The sequence below is a fragment of the Pholis gunnellus genome (genome assembly GCF_910591455.1).
Source record: "Pholis gunnellus genome assembly, chromosome: 10".
Classification (NCBI taxonomy): Eukaryota; Metazoa; Chordata; class Actinopteri; order Perciformes; family Pholidae; genus Pholis; species Pholis gunnellus.
The window spans coordinates 26,755,157-26,782,656 of NC_136537.1; the positions used below are offsets into that span (position 1 = coordinate 26,755,157).

Below are 27,500 nucleotides of genomic sequence, written 5' to 3' on the forward strand. Positions count from 1 at the left end.
CCGTTGATGCCGATGAGGATATTGACGCTGGTGAGGACGACGTAGGCCGTGCTGGGGATCTGGAAGAAGAAGGAGGCCGGGTACATCAGAGGAGTGATGGACCAGCTGAGAACAAGAGAAGAAGACGGTTCTGTTAGAACATCAGAGGAGTGATGGACCAGCTGAGAACAAGAGAAGAAGACGGTTCTGTTAGAACACGAGAGAGAACGTCAAAGATTTATTAGAAGAAACTGAAAGCTCCAGAAAATACACTAAACTTACTTCATGCTAAGATCAATAAAAATAGTAATCTGCTGTTTAAAGTACTGTGTAGTATTACTGTGTGGTACTACTGTGTATCACTACTCTGTAGTATTACTCTGCAGCAGTACTCTGTATTTGTAGTGTGTATCAGTACTTTTATAAATTGTAAACACGTCTCTTCTCTCAGGCTAAACACAGCAGTTATTAAAGCGCTGCTGAAGAAGGATGTTTAGACTTTAACTATGAAACATGATCGGTCGATATCAAACCTCACATTTTTAAGTAAAATAATTGAAAATGCGTTTTTTCAACAGTTGAACAACTTCTTGGCCGTAAATAATGTTCTGATGTCTTCAGTCAGGCTCAGACACCACAGCACTGAAACACAATGAATCTCAGTCTGAGTGTTACTGGATCTCAGTGCTGCAGTCCACACGGTGGACCAGGACTTACTGCTAGAGACACTGAACATCTGTTTGACTCTCACAGCTCTCAGCTGGTTTGAATCCTACTTGAAGGACCGAGAACACTTTGTGTCTGCAGCTCATCACACATCAGAGCTGACTGAAGGACATGTGGTGTTCCCCAAGGTTCCACACTGAGTCCTCATCTGTTCCACGTCTACATGCTTCCACCGGCTCACATTATGGAGAACAACAGAGTGTGTTACCATGACTATGCAGACGACACACACATCTACACAACTCTATCACAGAGGACTATAATCCCGTACGAGGTGAATGCACTGAACACATCAACAACTGGAGGAACCAGAACGTTCTTCATCAAACAAAGATCAAACAGAAGTCATTGTTTTTGATTGACAGTCAGCGCTCAGCTTCAATCACTGATGTTAGAAACCACAAACCAAGCCAGAGATCTAGGAGTAGTTCTGGACTCAGACCTCAACCTGAACAGCATATCAAGACTATGACATCATCAGCCTCCTATCACCTGAAGACCACATCAAGGACTAGAGGACTCATGTCTCTACAGGATTCATCTTCAGGAGACTGGACTCCTGTAACGGAGTGTTTACAGGTCTCTGGAACAAGTCAATCAGAACGCTGCAGCTGATCCTCACTAAGACCAGGAAGAGGATCACATCAGTCCAGGTCTGAGGTCTTTGCACTGACTTCCTGTCCAACAAAGAACTGACTTTAAAGTCCTGCTCCACATATCTGAACCAAGTCCAGAAAGCTGCAGGTCTGCTGAGACCTTCAGCTGCTTTAGATCCAGACTGAAGACTTCTCTGTTTGCTGCCTTTAATTCAACACATTCAAGGAGATTAATACATTTCCTGCATTTCTGCATTTTATTTCTTACACTGCTTTAGTGTTTAAATGACTGTTTTTAATGTTTCAATCAATGTTCTTATTGTTTTTAAATCTCCTTTTCTTTTACCTCATGTTTTGATGCTTTTAATGGTTTAATGTGAAGGAAGCGCTTTGAATCAGCTTGTTGTTGAAATGTGCGACACAAATAAACTTGCCTCACTGTGTATCAGTACTCTGTAGTATTACTCTGTAGTAGTACTCTGTAGTAGTACTCTGTAGTAGTACTCTGTAGTAGTACTCTGTATCAGTACTCTGTATCAGTACTCTGTAGTATTACTCTGTAGTAGTACTCTGTATCAGTACTGTGTCTCAGTACTCTGTATCAGGACTATGTATCAGTACTCTGTAGTAGTACTCTGTATCAGTACTCTGTATCAGTACTGTGTCTCAGTACTCTGTATCAGGACTATGTATCAGTACTCTGTAGTAGTACTCTGTATCAGTACTCTGTATCAGTACTCTGTAGTAGTACTCTGTAGTAGTACTCTGTATCAGTACTCTTTATCAGGACTATGTATCAGTACTCTGTAGTAGTACACTGTATCAGCACTCTGTAGTAGTACTCTGTAGTAGTACTCTGTATCAGTACTCTGTATCAGTACTCTGTATCAGTACTCTGTAGTAGTACACTGTATCAGCACTCTGTAGTAGTACTCTGTAGTAGTACTCTGTATCAGTACTCTGTATCAGTACTCTGTAGTAGTACTCTGTAGTAGTACTGTGTCTCAGTACTCTGTATCAGTACTCTGTAGTAGTACTCTGTAATAGTACTCTGTAGTAGTACTCTGTATCAGTACTCTGTAGTAGTACTCTGTAGTAGTACTGTGTCTCAGTACTCTGTATCAGTACTCTGTAGTAGTACTCTGTAGTAGTACTCTGTATCAGTACTCTGTATCAGTACTCTGTAGTAGTACTCTGTAGTAGTACTGTGTCTCAGTACTCTGTATCAGTACTCTGTAGTAGTACTCTGTAGTAGTACTCTGTATCAGTACTCTGTATCAGTTGTAGTAGTACTCTGTAGTAGTACTCTGTATCAGTACTCTGTATCAGTGCTCTGTAGTAGTACTCTGTAGTAGTACTCTGTATTAGTACTGTGTATCAGTACTCTGTAGTAGTACTCTGTAGTATTACTCTGTAGTAGTACTGTGTCTCAGTACTCTGTAGTAGTACTCTGTAGTAGTACTCTGTATCAGTACTCTGTATCAGTGCTCTGTAGTAGTACTCTGTAGTAGTACTCTGTATCAGTACTCTGTATCAGTACTCTGTAGTAGTACTCTGTAGTAGTACTCTGTAGTAGTACTGTGTCTCAGTACTCTGTAGTAGTACTCTGTAGTAGTACTGTGTCTCAGTACTCTGTAGTATTACTCTGTAGTAGTACTCTGTTGTAGTACTCTGTATCAGTACTCTGTATCAGTACTCTGTAGTAGTACTCTGTTGTAGTACTCTGTAGTAGTACTCTGTATCAGTACTCTGTATCAGTACTCTGTAGTAGTACTCTGTATCAGTACTCTGTATCAGTACTCTGTATCAGTACTCTGTAGTAGTACTCTGTTGTAGTACTCTGTAGTAGTACTCTGTATCAGTACTCTGTATCAGTACTCTGTAGTATTACTCTGTAGTAGTACTCTGTATCAGTACTGTGTCTCAGTACTCTGTATCAGGACTATGTATCAGTACTCTGTAGTAGTACTCTGTATCAGTACTCTGTATCAGTACTGTGTCTCAGTACTCTGTATCAGGACTATGTATCAGTACTCTGTAGTAGTACTCTGTATCAGTACTCTGTATCAGTACTCTGTAGTAGTACTCTGTAGTAGTACTCTGTATCAGTACTCTTTATCAGGACTATGTATCAGTACTCTGTATCAGTACTCTGTAGTAGTACTCTGTATCAGCACTCTGTAGTAGTACTCTGTAGTAGTACTCTGTATCAGGACTATGTCTCAGTACTCTGTAGTAGTACTTCGTATCAGTACTCTGTAGTATTACTCTGTATCAGTACTCTGTATCAGGACTATGTCTCAGTACTCTGTAGTAGTACTTCGTATCAGTACTCTGTAGTATTACTCTGTATTAGTACTGTGTCTCAGTACTCTGTATCAGGACTATGTATCAGTAATCTGTAGTATTACTCTGTATCAGTACTCTGTATCAGTACTCTGTAGTAGTACTCTGTATCAGTACTCTGTATCAGTACTCTGTAGTAGTACTCTGTAGTAGTACTCTGTAGTAGTACTGTGTCTCAGTACTCTGTAGTAGTACTCTGTAGTAGTACTGTGTCTCAGTACTCTGTATCAGTACTCTGTATCAGTACTCTGTAGTAGTACTCTGTATCAGTACTCTGTATCAGTACTCTGTAGTAGTACTCTGTAGTAGTACTGTGTCTCAGTACTTTGTATCAGTACTCTGTATCAGTACTCTGTAGTAGTACTCTGTAGTAGTACTGTGTCTCAGTACTCTGTATCAGTACTCTGTAGTAGTACTCTGTAGTAGTACTCTGTAGTAGTACTCTGTATCAGTACTCTGTAGTAGTACTCTGTAGTAGTACTCTGTAGTAGTACTGTGTCTCAGTACTCTGTATCAGTACTCTGTAGTAGTACTCTGTAGTAGTACTCTGTATCAGTACTCTGTATCAGTGCTCTGTAGTAGTACTCTGTAGTAGTACTCTGTATCAGTACTCTGTATCAGTACTCTGTAGTAGTACTCTGTAGTAGTACTCTGTATTAGTACTGTGTATCAGTACTCTGTAGTAGTACTCTGTAGTATTACTCTGTAGTAGTACTGTGTCTCAGTACTCTGTAGTAGTACTCTGTAGTAGTACTCTGTATCAGTACTCTGTATCAGTACTCTGTAGTAGTACTCTGTAGTAGTACTCTGTAGTATTACTCTGTATTAGTACTGTGTATCAGTACTCTGTAGTAGTACTCTGTAGTATTACTCTGTATTAGTACTGTGTATCAGTACTCTGTAGCAATACTCTGTAGTAGTACTCTGTATCAGTACTCTGTAGTAGTACTCTGTAGTAGTACTCTGAATCACTACTCTGTAGTAGTACTGTGTAGTAGTACTGTTCTCTGACCCGTAGAGCAGCAGCAGCAGAGCGAGCACCGGCAGGTTGGTGGAGGAGACGTAGGCTTGTTGTTGGAAACAGATGAAGATGATGACGACCAGCGTTGCCGGGACAACGTAGTTACACTGTAGAGAGACACAAACAACAACATCAACAACACTGATACACACACGATACACACTGTATCTATTGATGGATAGTACTGATGGCATCTATTGATCTATTGATGGTATCTATTGATCTATTGGTGGTATCTATTGATGGTATCTATTGATCTATTGGTGGTATCTATTGATCTATTGATGGTATCTATTGATCTATTGATGGTATCTATTGATGGTATCTATTGATGGTATCTATTGATGGTATCTATTGATCTATTGATGGTATCTATTGATCTATTGGTGGTATCTATTGATCTATTGATGGTATCTATTGATCTATTGATGGTATCTATTGATGGTATCTATTGATCTATTGGTGGTATCTATTGGTAGTATCTATTGATCTATTGATGGCATCTATTGGTGGTATCTATTGGTGGAATCTATTGGTGGTATCTATTGATCTATTGATGGTATCTATTGATGGTATCTATTGATCTATTGGTGGTATCTATTGAGGGTATCTATTGATCTATTGGTGGTATCTATTGATGGTATCTATTGATCTATTGATGGTATCTATTGATGGTATCTATTGATCTATTGGTGGTATCTATTGATGGTATCTATTGATCTATTGGTGGAATCTATTGATGGTATCTATTGATCTATTGATGGTATCTATTGATGGTATCTATTGATCTATTGATGGTATCTATTGATGGTATCTATTGATCTATTGGTGGTATCTATTGATGGTATCTATTGATCTATTGGTGGAATCTATTGATGGTATCTATTGATCTATTGATGGTATCTATCGATGGTATCTATTGATCTATTGATGGTATCTATTGATGGTATCTATTGGTGGAATCTATTGATGGTATCTATTGATCTATTGGTGGTACATTGATCGTATACTCTCAGAATGAACATCCTATTCTCACCATGTCCCAGATGAAGTTGGCCACCCAGTAGAGCAGCGGCTGCACTCCACTGATGAACTGCATGTGTTTGGCTTTACTGACTCGCTCCTGGATGAGGAAGACCACGAAGCTGGCCGGGACGAAGGACATGGCGAATATCACACAGATGGACACCAGGACGTCCACAGAAGTCGTTACCCTGGAGACAGACAGGGGGAGGAGTCAGGTCTGTGTGGTTGATGTGAACCATAAGGTCAGTAGTCTCAGGTGTACTTCCTGTCAGGTCAGTAGTCTCAGGTGTACTTCCTCTCAGGTGTACTTCCTGTCAGGTCAGTAGTCTCAGGTGTACTTCCTCTTAGGTGTACTTCCTCTCAGGTGTACATCCTGTCAGGTCAGTAGTCTCAGGTGTACTTCCTCTCAGGTGTACTTCCTGTCAGGTCAGTAGTCTCAGGTGTACTTCCTCTTAGGTGTACTTCCTCTTAGGTGTACTTCCTCTCAGGTGTACTTCCTCTCAGGTCAGTAGTCTCAGGTGTACTCACAGAGCCACCTGTGAGAGCTGCTCCTTGGTGAGGTTCAGAGGGTGGTTGAAGGCCCTGATGCCGTACTGGTTGGGGTCTATCCCTTCAGGCAGGTTTGCCCTCAGGATGCCGTTGTTCATCACGTTGATGAAGGCTCCGATGCTGTGCCAGCCTTTGTTGTTGAACCAGATCTGAGGACGGTTCACATTTCATTATTCCATTATTAGTCATTAGTCAGTAATTATAATAATAACAGCCGTAGTTTAGTAGAGTTTTCAACCACGTCACAGGGTCTTCTTCAGTCCTTCAGTTTCTCACCTTCACGTTGTTCTTTGTGTCCAAACCGTTGATGAAGCCTGACAGACTGTCGAGGAATCGATCTGCTGCCGCTCCCTGAAACGAGCAGCTGTCAGTTTAACATCCAGCACTTTATTCATTCAGTGTAGATCATTGAACTAAATTACTGCATTTAGTTCATTGAATTAATTGAGTTCATTTACTTATTTATTGAATTCAATTAATTAAAGACTTTCTGAAGCTTGAACCGACCTTCTGTAGCTCAAAGATCTTTCTGACTCGTTCGATGGCATCGTCGATCTCATTGGCCGGTGGGAGGACCTGAGTGCTCCTGGCGCCCAATGAGAAGCCTCCGTACCTGCAGAGAGAAAAAGCAGATCAATGTATGACAAACAGGAAACAACGACAGTTTATGGTTTACAAAATAAAAGCAGAAGAAAGAAAAACACTGACCTGAACTCGTTCACCCAAACTTTGTTCTTCAGACTGTGAACAGACAGCAGCTTTTACTCATCAGGTAATACTGTGTACTTTGTGTACTACTGTGTACGTCTGTGTCCACTGTGTACTACTGTGTATTACTGTGTATCTACAGTGTACTCTGTGTATATACAGCACATTTAATGTGTCTCTACAGTATATTAAATGTGTATATTCTGTGTAGTTACTGTGTATTTCTGTGTGTATGTACTGCAGTATATACCTCTTGCCGATGATCTGAGCGTATGTTTTCACCAGGTAGTCTGAGATGTTTCTTCCCGTCAGGTTCTGCAGCGTGTCGTTGGCGCTCAGCTTCATCTGAACAACAACAGTCATTTCTTTAACAACATTATTATTAACTGTAACTCATGAATTGTACTACGACTGTTTCTTTCCCGTTACTATATAACAATGTTAATAATAACAATGTTCTTTGTGCTGTTTTCCGCACACACACCACCAGAATATAATTCTGATGAAGATATATAATATTTACATGGATATATTTTAACAGAGGCCTAATGATGCGTTCAGGTTGAGGTCTGGGTCAGATGGTCTGACCTCAGGGGGGGGCAGTCCTCCGGCTCCAGCAGGACAGTCTGGCAGCATCTTCTTCTTGCCGTCACAGCTGCAGAAACAGGCCGGAGACGGATCCTCCATGGTCCAGTTTGTGGAACTGAACAGCTGCTGGAGGCTTTCAGGGACATCAGGAATCTGCCAGTCCTCATCGCCCATCGTACAGGGAGCCTCTCTGAGGACGGGAGATAATCAGTGATGCATGTGTGATTACCTCGTCCTTCAAGATACAGGACAGGCCAAATGAAGATTTTATATACACTCTATAGATAAATATATTGTATATTTAGGTAGTATATTGTTGGTATATGTTTTCTTACGGGATGGGATGTCCATCCATGCAGCGAGTCCCGAAGCCCGGAGCGTCCAGCAGAGCGCCTAACAACTTCTGCATGTTGCTGTCTCCAGGAGCGTCATCACTGCCACACACACACACACACACACAACACACACACACACATTTAACTCTGTCAGAGGGTGTGTGTAACATGTTTCTACTGTTAGTACAACTGTTTTACTGCAGCGTGGGACAGTTTAGAACAGTGTGGGACAGTTGTGAACAGTGTGGGACAGTTGTGTACAGTGTGGGATAGTTGTGAACAGTGTGGGACAGTTGTGAACAGTGTGGGACAGTTGTGAACAGCGTGGGACAGTTTAGAACAGTGTGGGACAGTTGTGTACAGTGTGGGTTAGTTGTGTACAGTGTGGGTTAGTTGTGTACAGTGTGGGATAGTTGTGAACAGTGTGGGTTAGTTGTGAACAGTGTGGGTTAGTTGTGTACAGTGTGGGTTAGTTGTGAACAGTGTGGGTTAGTTGTGTACAGTGTGGGTTAGTTGTGTACAGTGTGGGTTAGTTGTGTACAGTGTGGGTTAGTTGTGAACAGTGTGGGTTAGTTGTGAACAGTGTGGGATAGTTGTGAACAGTGTCGGTTAGTTGTGAACAGTGTGGGTTAGTTGTGAACAGTGTGGGTTAGTTGTGAACAGTGTGGGATAGTTGTGAACAGTGTGGGTTAGTTGTGAACAGTGTGGGTTAGTTGTGAACAGTGTGGGATAGTTGTGAACAGTGTGGGTTAGTTGTGAACAGTGTGGGTTAGTTGTGAACAGTGTGGGTTAGTTGTGAACAGTGTGGGATAGTTGTGAACAGTGTGGGTTAGTTGTGAACAGTGTGGGATAGTTGTGAACAGTGTGGGATAGTTGTGAACAGTGTGGGTTAGTTGTGTACAGTGTGGGATAGTTGTGAACAGTGTGGGTTAGTTGTGAACAGTGTGGGATAGTTGTGAACAGTGTGGGTTAGTTGTGAACAGTGTGGGATAGTTGTGAACAGTGTGGGTTAGTTGTGAACAGTGTGGGTTAGTTGTGAACAGTGTGGGATAGTTGTGAACAGTGTGGGTTAGTTGTGTACAGTGTGGGATAGTTGTGAACAGTGTGGGTTAGTTGTGAACAGTGTGGGATAGTTGTGAACAGTGTGGGTTAGTTGTGAACAGTGTGGGATAGTTGTGAACAGTGTGGGTTAGTTGTGAACAGTGTGGGATAGTTGTGAACAGTGTGGGATAGTTGTGAACAGTGTGGGTTAGTTGTGAACAGTGTGGGATAGTTGTGAACAGTGTGGGTTAGTTGTGAACAGTGTGGGTTAGTTGTGTACAGTGTGGGATAGTTGTGTACAGTGTGGGTTAGTTGTGAACAGTGTGGGTTAGTTGTGAACAGTGTGGGATAGTTGTGTACAGTGTGGGTTAGTTGTGAACAGTGTGGGTTAGTTGTGTACAGTGTGGGTTAGTTGTGAACAGTGTGGGTTAGTTGTGTACAGTGTGGGTTAGTTGTGAACAGTGTGGGTTAGTTGTGTACAGTGTGGGTTAGTTGTGAACAGTGTGGGATAGTTGTGTACAGTGTGGGTTAGTTGTGAACAGTGTGGGTTAGTTGTGTACAGTGTGGGTTAGTTGTGAACAGTGTGGGTTAGTTGTGTACAGTGTGGGTTAGTTGTGAACAGTGTGGGTTAGTTGTGTACAGTGTGGGTTAGTTGTGAACAGTGTGGGTTAGTTGTGTACAGTGTGGGTTAGTTGTGTACAGTGTGGGATAGTTGTGTACAGTGTGGGTTAGTTGTGTACAGTGTGGGATATTTGTGTACAGTGTGGGATAGTTGTGTACAGTGTGGGTTAGTTGTGTACAGTGTGTTAGTTGTGAACAGTGTCGGTTAGTTGTGAACAGTGTGGGATAGTTGTGTACAGTGTGGGTTAGTTGTGTACAGTGTGGGATATTTGTGTACAGTGTGGGATAGTTGTGTACAGTGTGGGTTAGTTGTGTACAGTGTGGGTTAGTTGTGAACAGTGTGGGTTAGTTGTGTACAGTGTGGGTTAGTTGTGTACAGTGTGGGTTAGTTGTGTACAGTGTGTTAGTTGTGAACAGTGTCGGTTAGTTGTGAACAGTGTGGGATAGTTGTGTACAGTGTGGGTTAGTTGTGTACAGTGTGGGATATTTGTGTACAGTGTGGGATAGTTGTGTACAGTGTGGGTTAGTTGTGTACAGTGTGGGTTAGTTGTGAACAGTGTGGGTTAGTTGTGTACAGTGTGGGTTAGTTGTGTACAGTGTGGGTTAGTTGTGAACAGTGTGGGTTAGTTGTGTACAGTGTGGGTTAGTTGTGTACAGTGTGTTAGTTGTGAACAGTGTCGGTTAGTTGTGAACAGTGTGGGATAGTTGTGTACAGTGTGGGTTAGTTGTGTACAGTGTGGGATATTTGTGTACAGTGTGGGATAGTTGTGTACAGTGTGGGATATTTGTGTACAGTGTGGGTTAGTTGTGTACAGTGTGGGTTAGTTGTGAACAGTGTGGGTTAGTTGTGTACAGTGTGGGTTAGTTGTGTACAGTGTGGGTTAGTTGTGTACAGTGTGGGTTAGTTGTGTACAGTGTGTTAGTTGTGAACAGTGTGGGATAGTTGTGAACAGTGTGGGTTAGTTGTGTACAGTGTGGGATAGTTGTGTACAGTGTGGGTTAGTTGTGAACAGTGTGGGATAGTTGTGTACAGTGTGGGTTAGTTGTGAACAGTGTGGGTTAGTTGTGTACAGTGTGGGATAGTTGTGTACAGTGTGGGTTAGTTGTGAACAGTGTGGGTTAGTTGTGAACAGTGTGGGTTAGTTGTGAACAGTGTGGGATAGTTGTGTACAGTGTGGGTTAGTTGTGAACAGTGTGGGTTAGTTGTGTACAGTGTGGGTTAGTTGTGAACAGTGTGGGTTAGTTGTGTACAGTGTGGGTTAGTTGTGAACAGTGTGGGTTAGTTGTGTACAGTGTGGGTTAGTTGTGAACAGTGTGGGATAGTTGTGTACAGTGTGGGTTAGTTGTGAACAGTGTGGGTTAGTTGTGTACAGTGTGGGTTAGTTGTGAACAGTGTGGGTTAGTTGTGTACAGTGTGGGTTAGTTGTGAACAGTGTGGGTTAGTTGTGTACAGTGTGGGTTAGTTGTGAACAGTGTGGGTTAGTTGTGAACAGTGTGGGTTAGTTGTGAACAGTGTGGGATAGTTGTGAACAGTGTGGGTTAGTTGTGAACAGTGTGGGATAGTTGTGAACAGTGTGGGTTAGTTGTGAACAGTGTGGGATAGTTGTGAACAGTGTGGGATAGTTGTGAACAGTGTGGGTTAGTTGTGAACAGTGTGGGATAGTTGTGAACAGTGTGGGTTAGTTGTGAACAGTGTGGGTTAGTTGTGTACAGTGTGGGATAGTTGTGTACAGTGTGGGTTAGTTGTGAACAGTGTGGGTTAGTTGTGAACAGTGTGGGATAGTTGTGTACAGTGTGGGTTAGTTGTGAACAGTGTGGGTTAGTTGTGTACAGTGTGGGTTAGTTGTGAACAGTGTGGGTTAGTTGTGTACAGTGTGGGTTAGTTGTGAACAGTGTGGGTTAGTTGTGTACAGTGTGGGTTAGTTGTGAACAGTGTGGGATAGTTGTGTACAGTGTGGGTTAGTTGTGAACAGTGTGGGTTAGTTGTGTACAGTGTGGGTTAGTTGTGAACAGTGTGGGTTAGTTGTGTACAGTGTGGGTTAGTTGTGAACAGTGTGGGTTAGTTGTGAACAGTGTGGGTTAGTTGTGTACAGTGTGGGTTAGTTGTGAACAGTGTGGGTTAGTTGTGTACAGTGTGGGTTAGTTGTGTACAGTGTGGGATAGTTGTGTACAGTGTGGGTTAGTTGTGTACAGTGTGGGATATTTGTGTACAGTGTGGGATAGTTGTGTACAGTGTGGGTTAGTTGTGTACAGTGTGTTAGTTGTGAACAGTGTCGGTTAGTTGTGAACAGTGTGGGATAGTTGTGTACAGTGTGGGTTAGTTGTGTACAGTGTGGGATATTTGTGTACAGTGTGGGATAGTTGTGTACAGTGTGGGTTAGTTGTGTACAGTGTGGGTTAGTTGTGAACAGTGTGGGTTAGTTGTGTACAGTGTGGGTTAGTTGTGTACAGTGTGGGTTAGTTGTGTACAGTGTGTTAGTTGTGAACAGTGTCGGTTAGTTGTGAACAGTGTGGGATAGTTGTGTACAGTGTGGGTTAGTTGTGTACAGTGTGGGATATTTGTGTACAGTGTGGGATAGTTGTGTACAGTGTGGGTTAGTTGTGTACAGTGTGGGTTAGTTGTGAACAGTGTGGGTTAGTTGTGTACAGTGTGGGTTAGTTGTGTACAGTGTGGGTTAGTTGTGAACAGTGTGGGTTAGTTGTGTACAGTGTGGGTTAGTTGTGTACAGTGTGTTAGTTGTGAACAGTGTCGGTTAGTTGTGAACAGTGTGGGATAGTTGTGTACAGTGTGGGTTAGTTGTGTACAGTGTGGGATATTTGTGTACAGTGTGGGATAGTTGTGTACAGTGTGGGATATTTGTGTACAGTGTGGGTTAGTTGTGTACAGTGTGGGTTAGTTGTGAACAGTGTGGGTTAGTTGTGTACAGTGTGGGTTAGTTGTGTACAGTGTGGGTTAGTTGTGTACAGTGTGTTAGTTGTGAACAGTGTGGGATAGTTGTGAACAGTGTGGGTTAGTTGTGTACAGTGTGGGATAGTTGTGTACAGTGTGGGTTAGTTGTGAACAGTGTGGGATAGTTGTGTACAGTGTGGGTTAGTTGTGAACAGTGTGGGTTAGTTGTGTACAGTGTGGGATAGTTGTGTACAGTGTGGGTTAGTTGTGAACAGTGTGGGTTAGTTGTGAACAGTGTGGGTTAGTTGTGAACAGTGTGGGATAGTTGTGTACAGTGTGGGTTAGTTGTGAACAGTGTGGGTTAGTTGTGTACAGTGTGGGTTAGTTGTGAACAGTGTGGGTTAGTTGTGTACAGTGTGGGTTAGTTGTGAACAGTGTGGGTTAGTTGTGTACAGTGTGGGTTAGTTGTGAACAGTGTGGGATAGTTGTGTACAGTGTGGGTTAGTTGTGAACAGTGTGGGTTAGTTGTGTACAGTGTGGGTTAGTTGTGAACAGTGTGGGTTAGTTGTGTACAGTGTGGGTTAGTTGTGAACAGTGTGGGTTAGTTGTGTACAGTGTGGGTTAGTTGTGAACAGTGTGGGTTAGTTGTGTACAGTGTGGGTTAGTTGTGTACAGTGTGGGATAGTTGTGTACAGTGTGGGTTAGTTGTGTACAGTGTGGGTTAGTTGTGAACAGTGTGGGTTAGTTGTGTACAGTGTGGGATATTTGTGTACAGTGTGGGATAGTTGTGTACAGTGTGGGTTAGTTGTGTACAGTGTGGGTTAGTTGTGAACAGTGTGGGTTAGTTGTGTACAGTGTGGGTTAGTTGTGTACAGTGTGGATTAGTTGTGAACAGTGTGGGTTAGTTGTGTACAGTGTGGGTTAGTTGTGTACAGTGTGTTAGTTGTGAACAGTGTCGGTTAGTTGTGAACAGTGTGGGATAGTTGTGTACAGTGTGGGTTAGTTGTGTACAGTGTGGGATATTTGTGTACAGTGTGGGATAGTTGTGTACAGTGTGGGATATTTGTGAACAGTGTGGGTTAGTTGTGAACAGTGTGGGTTAGTTGTGTACAGTGTGGGATAGTTGTGTACAGTGTGGGTTAGTTGTGAACAGTGTGGGTTAGTTGTGAACAGTGTGGGATAGTTGTGTACAGTGTGGGTTAGTTGTGAACAGTGTGGGTTAGTTGTGTACAGTGTGGGTTAGTTGTGAACAGTGTGGGTTAGTTGTGTACAGTGTGGGTTAGTTGTGAACAGTGTGGGTTAGTTGTGTACAGTGTGGGTTAGTTGTGAACAGTGTGGGATAGTTGTGTACAGTGTGGGTTAGTTGTGAACAGTGTGGGTTAGTTGTGTACAGTGTGGGTTAGTTGTGAACAGTGTGGGTTAGTTGTGTACAGTGTGGGTTAGTTGTGAACAGTGTGGGTTAGTTGTGTACAGTGTGGGATAGTTGTGTACAGTGTGGGTTAGTTGTGTACAGTGTGGGATAGTTGTGTACAGTGTGGGTTAGTTGTGTACAGTGTGGGATATTTGTGTACAGTGTGGGATAGTTGTGTACAGTGTGGGTTAGTTGTGTACAGTGTGGGTTAGTTGTGAACAGTGTGGGTTAGTTGTGTACAGTGTGGGTTAGTTGTGTACAGTGTGGGTTAGTTGTGAACAGTGTGGGTTAGTTGTGTACAGTGTGGGTTAGTTGTGTACAGTGTGTTAGTTGTGAACAGTGTCGGTTAGTTGTGAACAGTGTGGGATAGTTGTGTACAGTGTGGGTTAGTTGTGTACAGTGTGGGATATTTGTGTACAGTGTGGGATAGTTGTGTACAGTGTGGGTTAGTTGTGTACAGTGTGGGTTAGTTGTGTACAGTGTGGGTTAGTTGTGAACAGTGTGGGTTAGTTGTGTACAGTGTGGGTTAGTTGTGAACAGTGTGGGTTAGTTGTGTACAGTGTGGGTTAGTTGTGTACAGTGTGGGTTAGTTGTGTACAGTGTGGGATAGTTGTGTACAGTGTGGGTTAGTTGTGTACAGTGTGGGATATTTGTGTACAGTGTGGGATAGTTGTGTACAGTGTGGGTTAGTTGTGTACAGTGTGGGTTAGTTGTGAACAGTGTGGGTTAGTTGTGTACAGTGTGGGTTAGTTGTGTACAGTGTGGGTTAGTTGTGTACAGTGTGGGTTAGTTGTGTACAGTGTGTTAGTTGTGAACAGTGTCGGTTAGTTGTGAACAGTGTGGGATAGTTGTGTACAGTGTGGGTTAGTTGTGTACAGTGTGGGATATTTGTGTACAGTGTGGGATAGTTGTGTACAGTGTGGGTTAGTTGTGTACAGTGTGGGTTAGTTGTGAACAGTGTGGGTTAGTTGTGTACAGTGTGGGTTAGTTGTGTACAGTGTGGGTTAGTTGTGTACAGTGTGTTAGTTGTGAACAGTGTCGGTTAGTTGTGAACAGTGTGGGATAGTTGTGTACAGTGTGGGTTAGTTGTGTACAGTGTGGGATATTTGTGTACAGTGTGGGATAGTTGTGTACAGTGTGGGTTAGTTGTGTACAGTGTGGGTTAGTTGTGAACAGTGTGGGTTAGTTGTGTACAGTGTGGGTTAGTTGTGTACAGTGTGGGTTAGTTGTGAACAGTGTGGGTTAGTTGTGTACAGTGTGGGTTAGTTGTGTACAGTGTGTTAGTTGTGAACAGTGTCGGTTAGTTGTGAACAGTGTGGGATAGTTGTGTACAGTGTGGGTTAGTTGTGTACAGTGTGGGTTAGTTGTGTACAGTGTGGGATATTTGTGTACAGTGTGGGATATTTGTGTACAGTGTGGGTTAGTTGTGTACAGTGTGGGTTAGTTGTGAACAGTGTGGGTTAGTTGTGAACAGTGTGGGTTAGTTGTGTACAGTGTGGGTTAGTTGTGTACAGTGTGGGTTAGTTGTGTACAGTGTGGGATAGTTGTGTACAGTGTGGGTTAGTTGTGAACAGTGTGGGTTAGTTGTGAACAGTGTGGGTTAGTTGTGAACAGTGTGGGATAGTTGTGTACAGTGTGGGTTAGTTGTGAACAGTGTGGGTTAGTTGTGTACAGTGTGGGTTAGTTGTGAACAGTGTGGGTTAGTTGTGTACAGTGTGGGTTAGTTGTGAACAGTGTGGGTTAGTTGTGTACAGTGTGGGTTAGTTGTGAACAGTGTGGGATAGTTGTGTACAGTGTGGGTTAGTTGTGAACAGTGTGGGTTAGTTGTGTACAGTGTGGGTTAGTTGTGAACAGTGTGGGTTAGTTGTGTACAGTGTGGGTTAGTTGTGAACAGTGTGGGTTAGTTGTGTACAGTGTGGGTTAGTTGTGAACAGTGTGGGTTAGTTGTGTACAGTGTGGGTTAGTTGTGTACAGTGTGGGATAGTTGTGTACAGTGTGGGTTAGTTGTGTACAGTGTGGGTTAGTTGTGAACAGTGTGGGTTAGTTGTGTACAGTGTGGGATATTTGTGTACAGTGTGGGATAGTTGTGTACAGTGTGGGTTAGTTGTGTACAGTGTGGGTTAGTTGTGAACAGTGTGGGTTAGTTGTGTACAGTGTGGGTTAGTTGTGTACAGTGTGGATTAGTTGTGAACAGTGTGGGTTAGTTGTGTACAGTGTGGGTTAGTTGTGTACAGTGTGTTAGTTGTGAACAGTGTCGGTTAGTTGTGAACAGTGTGGGATAGTTGTGTACAGTGTGGGTTAGTTGTGTACAGTGTGGGATATTTGTGTACAGTGTGGGATAGTTGTGTACAGTGTGGGATATTTGTGAACAGTGTGGGTTAGTTGTGAACAGTGTGGGTTAGTTGTGTACAGTGTGGGATAGTTGTGTACAGTGTGGGTTAGTTGTGAACAGTGTGGGTTAGTTGTGAACAGTGTGGGATAGTTGTGTACAGTGTGGGTTAGTTGTGAACAGTGTGGGTTAGTTGTGTACAGTGTGGGTTAGTTGTGAACAGTGTGGGTTAGTTGTGTACAGTGTGGGTTAGTTGTGAACAGTGTGGGTTAGTTGTGTACAGTGTGGGTTAGTTGTGAACAGTGTGGGATAGTTGTGTACAGTGTGGGTTAGTTGTGAACAGTGTGGGTTAGTTGTGTACAGTGTGGGTTAGTTGTGAACAGTGTGGGTTAGTTGTGTACAGTGTGGGTTAGTTGTGAACAGTGTGGGTTAGTTGTGTACAGTGTGGGATAGTTGTGTACAGTGTGGGTTAGTTGTGTACAGTGTGGGATAGTTGTGTACAGTGTGGGTTAGTTGTGTACAGTGTGGGATATTTGTGTACAGTGTGGGATAGTTGTGTACAGTGTGGGTTAGTTGTGTACAGTGTGGGTTAGTTGTGAACAGTGTGGGTTAGTTGTGTACAGTGTGGGTTAGTTGTGTACAGTGTGGGTTAGTTGTGAACAGTGTGGGTTAGTTGTGTACAGTGTGGGTTAGTTGTGTACAGTGTGTTAGTTGTGAACAGTGTCGGTTAGTTGTGAACAGTGTGGGATAGTTGTGTACAGTGTGGGTTAGTTGTGTACAGTGTGGGATATTTGTGTACAGTGTGGGATAGTTGTGTACAGTGTGGGTTAGTTGTGTACAGTGTGGGTTAGTTGTGTACAGTGTGGGTTAGTTGTGAACAGTGTGGGTTAGTTGTGTACAGTGTGGGTTAGTTGTGAACAGTGTGGGTTAGTTGTGTACAGTGTGGGTTAGTTGTGTACAGTGTGGGTTAGTTGTGTACAGTGTGGGATAGTTGTGTACAGTGTGGGTTAGTTGTGTACAGTGTGGGATATTTGTGTACAGTGTGGGATAGTTGTGTACAGTGTGGGTTAGTTGTGTACAGTGTGGGTTAGTTGTGAACAGTGTGGGTTAGTTGTGTACAGTGTGGGTTAGTTGTGTACAGTGTGGGTTAGTTGTGTACAGTGTGGGTTAGTTGTGTACAGTGTGTTAGTTGTGAACAGTGTCGGTTAGTTGTGTACAGTGTGGGTTAGTTGTGAACAGTGTGGGTTAGTTGTGTACAGTGTGGGTTAGTTGTGTACAGTGTGGGTTAGTTGTGTACAGTGTGTTAGTTGTGAACAGTGTCGGTTAGTTGTGAACAGTGTGGGATAGTTGTGTACAGTGTGGGTTAGTTGTGTACAGTGTGGGATATTTGTGTACAGTGTGGGATAGTTGTGTACAGTGTGGGTTAGTTGTGTACAGTGTGGGTTAGTTGTGAACAGTGTGGGTTAGTTGTGTACAGTGTGGGTTAGTTGTGTACAGTGTGGGTTAGTTGTGAACAGTGTGGGTTAGTTGTGTACAGTGTGGGTTAGTTGTGTACAGTGTGTTAGTTGTGAACAGTGTCGGTTAGTTGTGAACAGTGTGGGATAGTTGTGTACAGTGTGGGTTAGTTGTGTACAGTGTGGGTTAGTTGTGTACAGTGTGGGATATTTGTGTACAGTGTGGGATATTTGTGTACAGTGTGGGTTAGTTGTGTACAGTGTGGGTTAGTTGTGAACAGTGTGGGTTAGTTGTGAACAGTGTGGGTTAGTTGTGTACAGTGTGGGTTAGTTGTGTACAGTGTGTTAGTTGTGAACAGTGTGGGATAGTTGTGAACAGTGTGGGTTAGTTGTGTACAGTGTGGGATAGTTGTGTACAGTGTGGGTTAGTTGTGAACAGTGTGGGATAGTTGTGTACAGTGTGGGTTAGTTGTGAACAGTGTGGGTTAGTTGTGTACAGTGTGGGATAGTTGTGTACAGTGTGGGTTAGTTGTGAACAGTGTGGGTTAGTTGTGAACAGTGTGGGTTAGTTGTGAACAGTGTGGGATAGTTGTGTACAGTGTGGGTTAGTTGTGAACAGTGTGGGTTAGTTGTGTACAGTGTGGGTTAGTTGTGAACAGTGTGGGTTAGTTGTGTACAGTGTGGGTTAGTTGTGAACAGTGTGGGTTAGTTGTGTACAGTGTGGGTTAGTTGTGAACAGTGTGGGATAGTTGTGTACAGTGTGGGTTAGTTGTGAACAGTGTGGGTTAGTTGTGTACAGTGTGGGTTAGTTGTGAACAGTGTGGGTTAGTTGTGTACAGTGTGGGTTAGTTGTGAACAGTGTGGGTTAGTTGTGTACAGTGTGGGTTAGTTGTGAACAGTGTGGGTTAGTTGTGTACAGTGTGGGTTAGTTGTGTACAGTGTGGGATAGTTGTGTACAGTGTGGGTTAGTTGTGTACAGTGTGGGATATTTGTGTACAGTGTGGGATAGTTGTGTACAGTGTGGGTTAGTTGTGTACAGTGTGGGTTAGTTGTGAACAGTGTGGGTTAGTTGTGTACAGTGTGGGTTAGTTGTGTACAGTGTGGGTTAGTTGTGAACAGTGTGGGTTAGTTGTGTACAGTGTGGGATAGTTGTGTACAGTGTGGGTTAGTTGTGTACAGTGTGGGTTAGTTGTGAACAGTGTGGGTTAGTTGTGTACAGTGTGGGTTAGTTGTGTACAGTGTGGGTTAGTTGTGTACAGTGTGGGATATTTGTGTACAGTGTGGGTTAGTTGTGTACAGTGTGGGATAGTTGTGTACAGTGTGGGTTAGTTGTGTACAGTGTGGGATATTTGTGTACAGTGTGGGATAGTTGTGTACAGTGTGGGTTAGTTGTGTACAGTGTGGGTTAGTTGTGAACAGTGTGGGTTAGTTGTGTACAGTGTGGGTTAGTTGTGTACAGTGTGGGTTAGTTGTGAACAGTGTGGGTTAGTTGTGTACAGTGTGGGATAGTTGTGTACAGTGTGGGTTAGTTGTGTACAGTGTGGGTTAGTTGTGAACAGTGTGGGTTAGTTGTGTACAGTGTGGGTTAGTTGTGTACAGTGTGGGTTAGTTGTGTACAGTGTGGGATATTTGTGTACAGTGTGGGTTAGTTGTGTACAGTGTGGGATATTTGTGTACAGTGTGGGTTAGTTGTGTACAGTGTGGGTTAGTTGTGAACAGTGTGGGTTAGTTGTGTACAGTGTGGGATAGTTGTGTACAGTGTGGGTTAGTTGTGTACAGTGTGGGTTAGTTGTGAACAGTGTGGGTTAGTTGTGTACAGTGTGGGTTAGTTGTGTACAGTGTGGGTTAGTTGTGAACAGTGTGGGTTAGTTGTGTACAGTGTGGGTTAGTTGTGTACAGTGTGTTAGTTGTGAACAGTGTCGGTTAGTTGTGAACAGTGTGGGATAGTTGTGTACAGTGTGGGTTAGTTGTGTACAGTGTGGGATATTTGTGTACAGTGTGGGATAGTTGTGTACAGTGTGGGATATTTGTGTACAGTGTGGGTTAGTTGTGTACAGTGTGGGTTAGTTGTGAACAGTGTGGGTTAGTTGTGTACAGTGTGGGTTAGTTGTGTACAGTGTGGGTTAGTTGTGTACAGTGTGGGTTAGTTGTGTACAGTGTGTTAGTTGTGAACAGTGTGGGATAGTTGTGAACAGTGTGGGATAGTTGTGTACAGTGTGGGATATTTGTGTACAGTGTGGGTTAGTTGTGAACAGTGTGGGATATTTGTGTACAGTGTGGGTTAGTTGTGAACAGTGTGGGATAGTTGTGTACAGTGTGGGTTAGTTGTGTACAGTGTGGGTTAGTTGTGAACAGTGTGGGATAGTTGTGTACAGTGTGGGTTAGTTGTGAACAGTGTGGGATAGTTGTGTACAGTGTGGGTTAGTTGTGAACAGTGTGGGTTAGTTGTGAACAGTGTGGGTTAGTTGTGTACCTAATGAAGGTGACCTGGTCTTCATACATCCAGGGCTGCAGCTCCAGACTGGGATATTTTCCAAAAGGAGGTACGATTAGACTGAAGACCAGAGCGATGCACACGAACACAGCAGGAAGAACAATCTGCAATAAAAATAGAACTTTGAAAAGTGAACAAATCTGCCAACAATTACAGGAAACATATATTAAATTACATAAACACATGTCTAACTATCTAAACCTCTCTCTCTATATCAATATAAGTTATATTATATATATATATATTAACGGTCAGCGTACCTGAGCGAAGAAGCCCTTCCTGGAGCGTCGAGCAAACAGAAATCGTTTCCACATCAGAGCTACAAACTGCTGCCTCTTCAGACTCCAACCTTTGACCTCATACGACCCTTTACCGTCGGTACAGTTCAACCAGTCCGTCTCCCGGCACTCTGAGAGGTCACATGAGGTCACACAGGTCACATGAGTGAGTTTGTGATCATCGTTTCATGATCGTTTCATGAACCACAGCTGTGCTAATGCTAGCACTGACCAGAATGCTAACGTTAGCTTGTTCTCTCATGTTTAAGTCGTGTAAAAGCACTCTGGAGGTCATGTGACAGACTACAACATAAATACAACATAAATACAACATAAATACAGCATAAATACAGCATAAATACAGCATAAATACAACATAAATACAGCATAAATACAGCATAAATACAACATAAATACAACATAAATACAACATAAATACAGCATAAATACAACATAAATACAACATAAATACAACATAAATACAACATAAATACAGCATAAATACAACATAAATACAACATAAATACAACATAAATACAGCATAAATACAACATAAATACAACATAAATACAACATAAATACAGCATAAATACAGCATAAATACAGCATAAATACAGCATAAATACAACATAAATACAGCATAAATACAACATAAATACAACATAAATACAACATAAATACAACATATCGTGTACCTGGATCTCCGTCAGACTCGTTGCAGTCGTCCTCTGTTAAAGGTCTCAGACAGCTCTGATGGTCTCCTCCACCGAAGGCGTGAGTCCTCCTCCGCCTCCGGACAGGAAGTGTACCATCTGAACACACACACAGACACACACAGACACACACAGACACACACAGACACACACAGACACGCACAGTAGTGTGTAGTAGATGTAGTTAAATGTTTCAGTATGTGTCGACTGGATTTCAGACTCTTATTATGACTTCGAGGTCAGAGGTCACTCCTCACCTGAGGGCACTTCAGTGTCGACTCCGTTATCTTCAGCCACTTTCAGGAAAATCTACAAGTAAAAAAACACACACATATATATGTATATATATATATATATATATATATATATATATATATATATATATATATATGTATATATGTGTGTATATGTGTGCAATGATATTTTCCAATCATGTGGACTTGGACCAAAGTCAGATGACGGAGAGAAGTTTGTCTGTTTGTTGTATTCAAACTTTAATATTTGAGTATTATTAATGAATATTTATAATTCTTAGAGTATAACCTCCTCCAGCGTGGTGTCGGACACTCCGTAGCTGGAGATGCCGACGTCGGACAACTTGAGGTCCAGGTCTTTGAAGAGCTCCACGAAGGCCCCGTCCTTGGCGGCGCTGTAGGGCAGGACGTAGGTCAGCTCGTGGCCGAGGTCCTCCACCAGGCGGGCGGCGGGGACGTGACACAGGATCAGACCCGAGACCAGGGACACGTCGGGGGGCACGAAGGGGACGTTGCAAATGGACGCCGCCGGCCCGTTTTCTAAGGACACGAGACATGAGACACAGATCAGATCCGCCTGAAGGCGAACGAATCAAACGCTCTGCAGGAACAGAGAGCTCACCGATGGGAGCGGCCTCACTTTCATGTTCGCTGCCGAGTCCGGCGTCACTGCTGCTGACCGAGGCACACTCCTCCTCCTGAAACACACAGTACACAATCACAAGCACTGGTACTACACAGTAAAAACACAGGTGAGACACTAAGACACTGAGACACACTGTACAGTGAGACAGTGAGACACACAGTGAGTGGTGTAACTGCGGCGGAGACCTTCTTGGTGAAGGACACGGTGCTGGAGGAGTTCCTGCAGGAGCTCAGCGACGGCTCTGGTTCCTTCTTCACCAGCGTCAGGTAATAGCCCGTCCCCAGCTGGTTCTTCAGGTAAAGAGACGAGCCCACGCAGCACAGCTTCCCGTGGGAGATGATGGCGATCCGGTCGCCCAGGATATCGGCCTCGTCCATGTGGTGCGTGGACAGAATGATGGTCCGACCTGACGGGAGACAGGAAGTTAAATCACAGTCTAGCTAGTTAAAATAATCAGCACCGTCCTATTAGGACCGCTCACCCTGTCGGTACTTTAGCAGCAGATCCCAGATCCCTCTGCGGGCGAAAGGGTCAACACCGGCTGTGGGCTCGTCTAGGATCACAACCTTCGACCCACCGACGAAGGCCAGCGCCACAGACAGCTTCCTTTGCATGCCGCCGGACAGCGTGCTGGCCCTGGAGGTACGTTTGTGTGGCAGCCCCGTGTCCTGCAGGATCTGCTCGATCTCACCCTTCACCTGCTGCTCTGACAGGCCTTTGAGCCGGCCGTAGAACCAGATGTGCTCCTCCACCGTCAGCCTGCAGGGGGCGCCACAGCACACAAACACCGTCATTAAACAAAGATCTCCAACCCTGACGTGGAGGAACAGAGCTGCATCGTGTCTAAGGACTCACATGCTGAAGAGGACATTGTGTTGAGGACAGACTCCCAGACTCTGTCTGATGGCACTCAGCTCAGTCCGGATGTCTCTGCCCAGGATGTAGGCGGTGCCGGAGGTTGGAGGGAACAGACCGGTCAGGATGGACCTGCAGGGACCAGATATGATTGAGATGGACATACTAGATCTGTTCCTGTACTTCTGCCTGCATCTTCACATGTAAAAGTATATGTCCCTGTCCCTGAACCTGTCCCTGAACCTGTCCCTGAACCCGATCCTGTCCCTGATACTGTTCCTGATCTTGTACCTGTTTGTGTCCCTGATCCTGATCCTGTCCCTGTCCTGGTTGATGTGGTCCTCTACTCACATGGTGGTGGTTTTCCCAGCTCCGTTGTGTCCCAGGAAGGAGGTGATTTGTCCCTCGTAGAAGCTGAGCGTCAGTCCGTCCACTGCCAGCTTCTTCCCGTGACGGTAGACCTTCACCAGGTTCTCGATGTAGACTCCTGGCTCCAGGTGAGCCGGCTCCTCCTCTATACACACAGCTAGAAAAACAACACACACATCACTACTCTGTCCAGGAAGTCTCTTTCAGAATAAAAGTCTTCTAGGAGGTTACAGATGCAGCTATATTGCCACCGTGTGGTCACTCAGAGGTACTGCAGGCTCACCTTCTGGGTTCTCCTTCCGGCTCAGCGGGACTTTGTTGGACTTCCCGTCTTTCTCTCCGAACCAGTAGCTCTTACTGAAGGGGAAGTACCAGGGTCGAGGGATCCCGTACTGACCTGAGACAAATAAACCTTATTCATGATCAGAATACATATTTATTATTCTTATTACCTCCAATAAGAAAAGAGACATTTTCTTGTTCCACCTACTGACCAGAGTCAGTTATTAAAACTGTGAAGGATGTTAAAGTTCAGATCATCATGGATTTGGTGTCTGTTGACCACGTTTCACTGCTCTCACCTGGAAACACGGCCTCGATGTACCAGGTGAGGACTCCGTACAGGAAGGAGTCCACGTACATGAGGATGATGGCGGTGCGGAGGCTGAAGTCGTCCTCCTCCAGAGGACTGGACACCAGGTTCTTCCACTGGATGCCAACTCCTTGCTCCTCGAACAGGGCGAAGTACTCGCAGCCAAACCCGAACGCCACGGGGGACAGGAGGCTCTGAGGGGGGGAGACATGTGACTCACTCCTGTCCAATAACAACACAGCGTCACGACAACAAACAAAGCGTTTCTTACGGCGAAGACTTTGGCTCCGAAGCCGATGTAGTCCTGCCAGGCCACGCAGAGCACGTAGGGCAGGTAGAGCGTGAAGTAGACGATTCCTCCGCAGGCGGCGGCCAGGTTAGCGCGGGCGAACGCCGTGCTGAGGAGGAAGCACTGCATGATGGTCACCACGGCGTAGGACCCCAGGAAGAGGAAGACCACGGCGGGGTCGCTGTAGGGCAGCAGGTCCCCCTTCTGTCAAAAACACAAACCAGACTCATGTGATGAACCGTTCAACAGAGATTCATACGATTTATCATCACAGTCACTCAGTTAAAGTTGAGTTCAATGAATCCTTCATTCACACCAACGTGAGCTACGGAGTCCCACCAGGTTCTGTAGGGACCCGTTCCATTCCCCTCATGCTTCCTTTACACAATATTATGCAGATGATACACAATTCTATCTGTAGATCAAGACAAATGAAACCTGTTGATGACGCTGTTCAGTTAGACAATGACTTGAAGAATTGATCGATTATCACATTAGTAGATGTTTAATCCACATGTGTTTAAAAACAGGAGACCAAAGTTTAAGACACAAAAACAACAGAACGAGAACATAAAACCAAGAAAGCAAAGCCACGAGAACAAAGAATACAATGTATTTAAGACGGGATTTAAAATCAGCAGACGGCTGATTATATGTAAATATAAATCAGATCATTTCATTGTGTTTTGGAGGTTTTGTTGAGATAACTCAGAGAACATGAACTGAATAAATCTATAAAGTAGAATAAAGGAGATCCAGGCTGACCTTCAGCAGCAGCACCAGCAGGCCGGCGCTGACCAGCAGAGGAATCAGGCTGCTGATGAACCAGCTGAACCACAGGATGCCGTTGTTCAGGCCCATGATCCTCATGGTCTCCTTCAGACGAGCCTCCTTCTCGTACACGACGCTCTTCAGGATGATCGCCACCGAGTACATCCAGGCCAGAGTCATGAAGAGAGGCATGGAGCGGCTCATCACCCGCAGGAAGCTGGACGGGAGGACATGGAGGACAGGTCAGGACATGGAGGACAGGTTAGGACATGGAGGACAGGTCAGGACATGGAGGACAGGTTAGGACATGGAGGACAGGTCAGGACATGGAGGACAGGTCAGGACATGGAGGACAGGTCAGGACATGGAGGACAGGTCAGGACATGGAGGACAGGTCAGGACATGGAGGACAGGTCAGGACATGGAGGACAGTTCTTACATGTCGTCCACGTAGCACGGATATGGCATCTGCTGGATGTAGACGCCCGTCTTCTCCTTGGTGCCTGTCACTGCTCTGATGATGCCTTGCTCAATAACGTCCTGCAGGTACGAGAACCCGCCCCAGATGTACCGCATGTCCTCAAAGGGGTCTGCACGAGGACCCGGGTCCCAGTACCTGATGAGGAGGAGGACAGACATGAAGAACATCATCCTCAGGCATCTCTGGGTTGTTTATGTTGGAGTCACTTTCATCAGTGTGTGTGTGTGTGTGTCTTACGCGTCTTTGATCTTATTGGTCCTCTCCACGTTGTCGATGTCCATGCGGATCTTGTACTTGAGTTTGGCCGGCAGCTCGGTGGCGTTTGGATCGATGTCCGGGAACACGATCCCCGCCCAGAACTTCCTGTCCTCCAGCAGCACCATGGACTGGTTGACCAGTCGCTCCTCGCTGGAGACCGGCTCCAGTTTGTCCAGGTTCACACACTAGGGCGCACACACACACACACACACACACACACACACACACACACACACACACACACACACACACACACACACACGATCATGTGATCTTAATCCACCAATCACAGCACAGTCTGATAAAGCCCTGGTGCTCTTCACTTACATCAACACATCTGCAGCAGGTCAAAGCCTGCATGTGTTCAGTAGTTCATGTTGTGGACATTTATCATGTGTATCGCTTAAACCTGCACATATGGAGATGAGGCCAACCAGACTCATTAAAGCCTGATGATAAATGGTCTCAAAGGTATTTGAGCATCTCTGGCTGCTGTAGTGTCATCCTGACTCCACCACCTCACCCTCTTCACAGGGAAAGGCTGGAACCTGACGTGGCCGAAGGGAGGAGACCAGATAACGAGCAGACGCTCTGTTTCTGTGTGTTCCTTGTTGTTAGACCTCCGAACCATCCGACGGGAAAGAGTCCATTCAGCTGGATCATCATTAGTGTTCAACAAACATGTTTCTATATGTTAACAGGCTTCTCATCTCCATCATAAAGAGGACGCACAACGTAGTGAAGGACACACAACGTAGTGAAGGACACACAACGTAGTGAAGGACGCACAACGTAGTCAAGTACGCACAACGTAATGAAGGACGCACAACGTAGTGAAGTACACACAACGTAGTCAAGTACGCACAACGTAGTCAAGTACGCACAACGTAGTGAAGGACGCACAACATAGTGAAGGACGCACAACGTAGTGAAGTACACACAACGTAGTGAAGGACGCACAACGTAGTCAAGTACGCACAATGTAGTGAAGGACGCACAACGTAGTGAAGTACGCACAACGTAGTCAAGTACGCACAACGTAGTCAAGTACGCACAACGTAGTGAAGGACGCACAACATAGTGAAGGACGCACAACGTAGTGAAGTACACACAACGTAGTCAAGTACGCACAACGTAATGAAGGACGCACAACATAGTGAAGTACACACAACGTAGTCAAGTACGCACAACGTAGTCAAGTACGCACAACGTAGTGAAGGACGCACAACGTAGTGAAGTACACACAACGTAGTCAAGTACGCACAACGTAGTGAAGGACGCACAACGTAGTGAAGGACGCACAACGTAGTGAAGTACGCACAACGTAGTCAAGTACGCACAACGTAGTCAAGTACGCACAATGTAGTGAAGGACGCACAACATAGTGAAGTACCACAGTCCCCACAATGTCAGGGAGCTGTGAGGTGTGTGTCTTCACCAGTCCAAAACAAACCCAGACCTGACGTGTGTTCAGCTCGTCTGAAGCCGTCATCACTGACCTCCATGAAGCGGGAGATACTCATGATGGCCTGGTCGGTCTCGTTGAACACTGCTCTCCAGGTGAGGGGGCCGCCGGGCGTCTGGGCCTCCTGCTTGGACAGGAAGTTGGAGACGTCGTCCACGGTCCAGTCGGTGTGGGTCAGCTGAGCTCGGAGGAATCTGGAGGTGGAGTTGTCTGTCTGAACGACAGACAGATTTAACATATCATATTTTATATATATATAAATATATATAATAAAGAAGAATAAAGAATAAATAAATAAAAGAATAACAGGTGAGGTGGGGGCGGAGTCTGTTTACCCTGATCACGTCCATCTGCTCTCCGTTCTCCATGAAGTTCCAGACTTTGGGTCTCATCTCCTCCCACATTCCGCCCAAGT

General features: G+C 44.5%; 1 protein-coding gene across 1 annotated transcript in view; it reads right to left on the bottom strand.

Moving 5' to 3' along the window:
• Nucleotides 1-27,500, bottom strand: part of abca1b (ATP-binding cassette, sub-family A (ABC1), member 1B) — a 58,302-nt gene that overhangs the window by 12,141 nt on the left and 18,661 nt on the right. The window contains exons 11-38 of the mRNA XM_079167395.1: nucleotides 27,421-27,500; nucleotides 27,120-27,299; nucleotides 25,600-25,805; nucleotides 25,321-25,497; nucleotides 24,876-25,098; nucleotides 24,093-24,314; nucleotides 23,811-24,015; nucleotides 23,513-23,626; nucleotides 23,212-23,386; nucleotides 22,861-22,992; nucleotides 22,487-22,764; nucleotides 22,191-22,411; nucleotides 21,982-22,057; nucleotides 21,649-21,899; nucleotides 21,363-21,414; nucleotides 21,088-21,204; nucleotides 20,375-20,523; nucleotides 20,094-20,218; nucleotides 7,875-7,973; nucleotides 7,540-7,729; nucleotides 7,202-7,296; nucleotides 6,952-6,984; nucleotides 6,751-6,856; nucleotides 6,520-6,594; nucleotides 6,223-6,392; nucleotides 5,705-5,882; nucleotides 4,660-4,775; nucleotides 1-105 (exon numbers count right to left, since the gene is read on the bottom strand). The exon at nucleotides 1-105 is cut by the window's left edge and continues 40 nt beyond it; the exon at nucleotides 27,421-27,500 is cut by the window's right edge and continues 37 nt beyond it. Of these exons, the coding sequence (XP_079023521.1) occupies nucleotides 1-105; nucleotides 4,660-4,775; nucleotides 5,705-5,882; nucleotides 6,223-6,392; nucleotides 6,520-6,594; nucleotides 6,751-6,856; nucleotides 6,952-6,984; nucleotides 7,202-7,296; nucleotides 7,540-7,729; nucleotides 7,875-7,973; nucleotides 20,094-20,218; nucleotides 20,375-20,523; nucleotides 21,088-21,204; nucleotides 21,363-21,414; nucleotides 21,649-21,899; nucleotides 21,982-22,057; nucleotides 22,191-22,411; nucleotides 22,487-22,764; nucleotides 22,861-22,992; nucleotides 23,212-23,386; nucleotides 23,513-23,626; nucleotides 23,811-24,015; nucleotides 24,093-24,314; nucleotides 24,876-25,098; nucleotides 25,321-25,497; nucleotides 25,600-25,805; nucleotides 27,120-27,299; nucleotides 27,421-27,500 (4,150 nt within the window). The remainder of the gene's footprint in view (nucleotides 106-4,659; nucleotides 4,776-5,704; nucleotides 5,883-6,222; nucleotides 6,393-6,519; nucleotides 6,595-6,750; nucleotides 6,857-6,951; nucleotides 6,985-7,201; nucleotides 7,297-7,539; nucleotides 7,730-7,874; nucleotides 7,974-20,093; nucleotides 20,219-20,374; nucleotides 20,524-21,087; nucleotides 21,205-21,362; nucleotides 21,415-21,648; nucleotides 21,900-21,981; nucleotides 22,058-22,190; nucleotides 22,412-22,486; nucleotides 22,765-22,860; nucleotides 22,993-23,211; nucleotides 23,387-23,512; nucleotides 23,627-23,810; nucleotides 24,016-24,092; nucleotides 24,315-24,875; nucleotides 25,099-25,320; nucleotides 25,498-25,599; nucleotides 25,806-27,119; nucleotides 27,300-27,420) is intronic.